Source organism: Populus alba, chromosome 10, assembly GCF_005239225.2.
Source record: "Populus alba chromosome 10, ASM523922v2, whole genome shotgun sequence".
Classification (NCBI taxonomy): Eukaryota; Viridiplantae; Streptophyta; class Magnoliopsida; order Malpighiales; family Salicaceae; genus Populus; species Populus alba.
This window is the reverse complement of record NC_133293.1, coordinates 4,329,818-4,335,841: the sequence shown is the minus strand read 5'-3', so window position 1 is coordinate 4,335,841 and position 6,024 is coordinate 4,329,818. Positions and strand designations below refer to the sequence as shown.

The window sequence follows — 6,024 nt, the reverse complement described above, 5'->3', positions numbered from 1 at the left end:
TGGCTTGTTTGACAGTGTGATTGTGGATCACTTGCAGTTGCTTTTCAAATAACTTTTCATGCTAAAATACATGTCAATGATGTTTTTTTATTATTAAAAATGATTTTTGATATCAGCACATCAAAATGATTTGAAACATTAAAAACATATTAATTTGAAGTTAAAGAAATTAAAATTTATTCAAAAATATTTTTAAAACGCAGAAATAAACAGGCCCTTATGATATAACACCAACTCATTATTTGAGGGAAAAAATGATGTCTTAATTTTTCTTTAGTTAAGTCGCGCTTTTTGCCAATCTTCTATGTTTACTTTAGACCTATGAAGTTGATCCGCTCATATCAGGCAAAGCCCCTCATTGTCTCATAAATTTATCTCTCATAAATTCTTCTATTTATTTGTCTCTTTTTTTTTTTCGCTTGACCTTTTAATTTCACTTCTCATCAATGCATATCCAAGATTTTAGAAAATAGTATAGGAGTGAAAATCCAAAACATTGTGATGAAAACAAGAATCCCAGAAATTCTACTCTCTCTTCAATTTCAACCATCTACTTAATGGCTGCTGCTATTTCTTAATATAAATCGGAATTCATCAGAGTATAAATTAAATTTAGAAGCCTTTATTTCTGCAACTAGTAGTGTTTGTTTGTTATTTCAACTCCTCAGCGCGCACTAAAACAATCGAGTGCCTTTTATCACTAAAAAAAAAAGTTAATAAATCTCATAGAAATCAAGCATGCATGGTAGATTCATAACCTTATTACAGCAGACACAAAGTAGAAGTTTTATGGCAGATTCACAACCATCAAGACCACACAAAACAAAAACACAAGCACTCTATCTTGCCTCCAGCAGTGAAATCGAGCACTCGTTAGCTGAAGGTGGTTTGCACTGGCTTGATGAATAACATGCTTCAATAAGATCCCTTTCAGTGAAGAATCCTGGTTGTTTAGGCTGAGGCAGTTCATCTTCATTACCCAACATCAAAACCACATATGACATGTTTGGCCTATCTTCTGTTTTATCTTGCACACACAATAGCCCCACATGAATCGAACGTAGCACTTCAGATAAATAAGGTGTTTCAACTTTTGATTCCCCAACGAGTTCTAGAGACCTGCCTTGTTTGAACAGTATCCAAGCCTGATAAACAAAAGCCATGCTATTAGGAACACATTACGTATTTGTGCAAATCCAGCAGTGACCATTGTCGGTCTCAGTTGTTTTTCATAATTTCTTCAGTTTTTCTTCAAGTATTTGAAGTGTTCAAGTCTCATAAAAACATGAGCAGACATCTGGTATCTAACAAAAGTACTAGAGAATTTACTGAAATGAAAGAGCCAAACAGACATAGCTTTGGCACTTACATGCCCGATAAGGTTGAGGTGGTGATCTGGGTGACTGAATCCTCTGTTCCTACAGCCACTCACTATCTCTAGCACCAATACACCAAAGCTGAAGACGTCTGATTTTAGCGAGTAGAGTCCATAATTTGCATACTCTGGAGATATGTAACCACTGCATGTATTCATAGAATTTTAGGTCGCATTTGCAAACTAAGAGCATAAAGTCCATATGATGAAGAAGACACTTACTACGTTCCAGCCACTTTATTAGTACTGGCTTCAGTTTCATTTTCTCCAAAACTTCTAGCCAGGCCAAAGTCTGAGATTTTTGGATTCATTTCGTAATCCAACAAAATATTGCTGGTTTTCAGATCTCTGTGGATTATTCTTAGTCTCGAATCTTGGTGAAGATAAAGGAGTCCGCGAGCAATCCCATTGATGATATTGTAGCGCTGACGCCAATCTAGTAGCAAGCTATGAGTTTCATCTGCCCAAGTCAAATACATTATGGCTCTTATCAGATTCATAAACGTTTGGAAGAGAACAAGAAAGAACGAGTTGCAATTGCATACATGGCAGGATTTGTGAGAAACAAAGTGGAGAAAAGTAATCTCCCCCTTCGAAGCCACTTTCCTAAGGGCTTCGAAGGAAGACAAACATCTTATAATTAGATTCTTAATGCAGGGTTTTGGAAAGCTCAATAGTGCTACATTTGAAAAATTGGAATAAATTTTTGAAAAGGTTTTGTGAGATTCATACCAAAAATATAGAAGTCCAAGCTTTTGTTAGGCAAAAACTCGTAGACCAATATCTTTTCATCTCTTTCAATGCAGCATCCAAGAAGCCTCACTAGATTCCGATGCTGAAGTTTCACGATATGTTTAACTTCATTTTTGAATTCATCAAGTCCTTGTCTTGAATTCTTAGAGAGCCTCTTCACAGCTATTTCTCGTCCATCTGCAAGGGTTCCCTGCAAATAATGACTCAGCATCGTAAGCATCTTCTGGAAGATGAGAATTGCGAAATCGTGTTCCATACTCTTTGTATCTGTTAAGGAACTCTTCCAATCAGTCATTGTTTTATGCTAAAAAAATGGTCGGTCCTGACAGACCTGTAGTGGTATCTTTTCAAAGAAACTAACAGTCCATATTAAAGAACTCCGCTGGGGTCAGGAGTTTGTAAAATGAAATTCAGAGGCCATGGGACATGTTGCATGACTGTTTACAGATAATTATTACCTTATAAACAGGTCCGAAACCTCCTTCTCCTAGTTTATTGGCATCAGAAAAGTTATTTGTTGCAGAAGCCAACTCATCCATATTAAAGAAAGGTAATTCTAGTTCTTCCTTCATATCCTTGTTATTCGATCCGCTTGGCAAATTACCTGTCATTTTTCCTGTTAGTATTACTACTACGAATTGGAAAGGTAAAAAAAAAGACATGGGATCTCTCACCTCTATTTGTCGTTATACTCAAATTTCTTTTTAAGGCATTAAATATTAATGAATTCTTGAACAATTTACTGTCCTACCTTGGATTACTCAAATCAAATTTAAATTAAGAGATTAACTAGACTTCTTCTCTGGACGTTGTTTTTAGTTAGATCTTCATGGTAGAATACGTACGTTTTTTCTGCTGCTGCTTTCTCCAAACATGCAAGAGCAAGACCAAGGCCAGTCCAAGGAACACAAGTCCTGTGGACAACACAGTGCTTACCACGATCCTTTTCTTTGCATTGGATTTCGTGTTAACCTTTGCACCATCGCCATTAACTATATCATGGCAGAGAAAAACTAGAGTTAAAAGACAATAAATAGGAATTTGTGTATAGTTTTCCTTGGCTATTGGATCTTTCAATCCCAGTTATCTACTCATAGATTATAAAACAACACCGCTCTGGGCAGAGAAAAACCAATGCTTCAAGAAGTTAGTTCTTTCTATGAATATCTCAAGTTCTGTCATGCCAAAGGATATGTTGTGCAAGAAATCTTGCAAGCATCTACAACACATCATTGAATTTTAGAAATTGTGAGATTTTCAGGATTGATGATGTGATTATCCTTGCAAGTCTCTATATCAATCCTTATACTAGTATAAATATATGTCTTGAGAGTTGTAATCCATGTCCACAAGCAATGCGGTTGTTCAACGAAACCTATGGGGCGACAAAAAAGAGAGAGGGGAAGAGGAGACATTGGCCAAGTTATCACTCTATCAACACACATCAACACAAGCATACACAGGCACCCTCAGGCATCGTGTGATATGATGTTCTGAAAAGTAGGATATAATATTAGAAAGAAAACTTTCTCATGCATTTAATCGGAAAATCATCTCAAATAATATGACCTTTCTAAAAGTTACTAAAATCCAAGCAATAGATACCGACAGATGATAAATTCATACCTAGTTCTGACGCAGCCATCCGTATAAAAATGGTGTCTTTCTCATCTTGAAACAAAATATCGATCAGATCATTGAACCAAAGCAAGCACCCACTTCCTCCATTCCTGATGTCCATGTTTGCATACGCAGTACAGCTGCAGTTCTTCAAGCACGTGTTCCTGCACTCCTCCAGGCTCATACTCTTGTTAAACCATGATTGCCTTGTCTCCGGCAACTTCACACCTGAGAATTTTTGAAACCCATCTCCTGAACAGTTCAGTGCAGTCCTTCTGATGCATCCACTTGACCAATCTGTCCTCTCCCAGTCTCTTGGAACTTTTGGTACAAATCCATTTAAGCAATCACACACCGGAGAGTTGTTAATTCTACAGATGCCATTTGCACCACATAGTTTATAACGCGCACAATTATTGATGTTTTCTGTTTCGTAAAGAAACCAGATCTGGGTTTTCTCAATCCACAAAAGTTGTTGGATATCACCATTCTGAGCCAAGACGATCCTCCAATGCATTGAGCTATTAACAAGCTGTTCTCTGTAAAACATCTCCTTCTCATTAAAAACAAATTCATATGTGTATATTGGATTTGGTTTTAATGGAGGCATACCACTGAACCCCAGACCATTCCAGGGCCCAGATCGATACTTCACTTTCGAATCTTCCAGCTCTGCTAACTCGGGATATCCATAAGGAACAAGGATACCTGTAATGTTACCTCTAGAAGGATCATCTACTGACTTCCATGCTGCCAAGCTCCAGTCCATGCCAGTGACTCTATTCCGTCCTATCTTCATGCCCGGTATTAATGTATTCCCTGGATGTTCAAAACTCTGCCACAGGGAGTTTTCCAGGTTATTATCACCCTCCTCTTTCACAACAAGGTTTCCCGAATCCAAAAGCTGTGCAACTGGATTCCTAGCAGGTGTTGATGTGTTGGAAGACCAAATGATGCTTCCACTGCTATTGACAAGGACAAGAAGTCCTTGGTTGGTAAGCCTTACAACACCTGATGAATCGTTAAGTGGAGATTCTCTGTTGGCAACCCACACTGCTGTCTGGACTGATATTTTGCCATACCATATCCCCAAGTATCGGTTTTTGGATTTTCCCGTGCTGAAAAATCCTAATTCGTAGGTGCCACCAGCCGAGACTATGGTGTCTCCATCTCGAATTGACAGGGCTGTGTTAATGGTGTCAATAGGGGTGGCTACTTCTACAATCAGAAGCAAAGTGGAGCAAAAAAGAAGTACGGAAATGCAATCCCTCAGAAATCTCATGATTCTTTTAAGCAGATCGCTTTGTTGTGTTACAAAATGGCTGGCTTTGCTAGATGTGAAGAATATTGGTCTCAAGAAATTGCCTATTTAACACCACAATCAGTCTACCGCTACAGCAACGTTTCACTGCTGAGGTAAACGATTTAACACCACAGTAAGTCTACCGGCACAGCAAGTCTAGCGGACAGCAACGTTCCACTGCTGAGGTAAACGATTTAACACCACAGTAAGTCTACCGGCACAGCAAGTCTACCGGACAGCAACGTTCCACTGCTGAGGTAAACGATTTAACACCACTGTCAGTCTACCGGCACAGCAATGTTCCACTACTGAGGTAAACGCTCTCGTTGATGAAATTCACATGGAAAATTCATAGACAGTCAACACTACAGGGAACTAAAGTAGAGGCTTTTTTTTACTAGTAGTCTAAAGTATTTTTCAAACTAGCACAGTTAAAAAAATGTTTCTCAATCAAGCATAATCTAAGTACATACGTGATCTACGGTTTGTCGCAACATGTACTCAACGTATACTCTTGGTTTTGCTGTATCAGCAAGTAGTTCGTCCAGTACTCGTGGAGTCCACAACACACCACATCTAATGCAATCATCAACTTTGTCTCTTCACTAACAGAAGTGCCAGTGATTGTCATCGTTGCTGCGCGGTGGCCCTGAGGCACCAATAAGTGTATGTAGAGCACTGCATCAATCAATCAATCGATCATTTACTATCGACACTATCGAATACTGAGGTGAAATTGTTCTATACATGCTCTATCCATTAAAAAGAAAAAGAAAAGACAGAAATATAAAATCGACTCCATGTCTTGACTCTGTTCACTGAGATCTATATACCCAAGTTACAAGCTGAAGTATATGCAGAATATTTACAAGACTAAAATCTTCTATTTACTAAAAATATTATACATTTGTTCATATTCTATCATGGCTCAAATTAACTTCAATAGTTCAAGAACAACAGCATATATGACTCA

At 38.1% G+C, this 6,024-nt stretch overlaps 1 protein-coding gene across 1 annotated transcript; it reads right to left on the bottom strand.

Annotated features, from left to right (window-relative positions):
- Nucleotides 1-701: 701 nt before the first annotated feature.
- Nucleotides 702-5,210, bottom strand: LOC118034502 (G-type lectin S-receptor-like serine/threonine-protein kinase At4g27290). Its single transcript, XM_035039819.2, has 7 exons — nt 3,755-5,210; nt 2,974-3,120; nt 2,587-2,732; nt 2,108-2,318; nt 1,598-1,835; nt 1,370-1,520; nt 702-1,145 (listed from the first exon to the last, which is right to left on the bottom strand). Exons 1-7 carry the CDS (start codon nt 5,028-5,030, stop codon nt 840-842), a joined length of 2,475 nt encoding a protein of 824 aa, XP_034895710.1. The 5' UTR covers nt 5,031-5,210; the 3' UTR covers nt 702-839.
- Nucleotides 5,211-6,024: the final 814 nt, after the last annotated feature.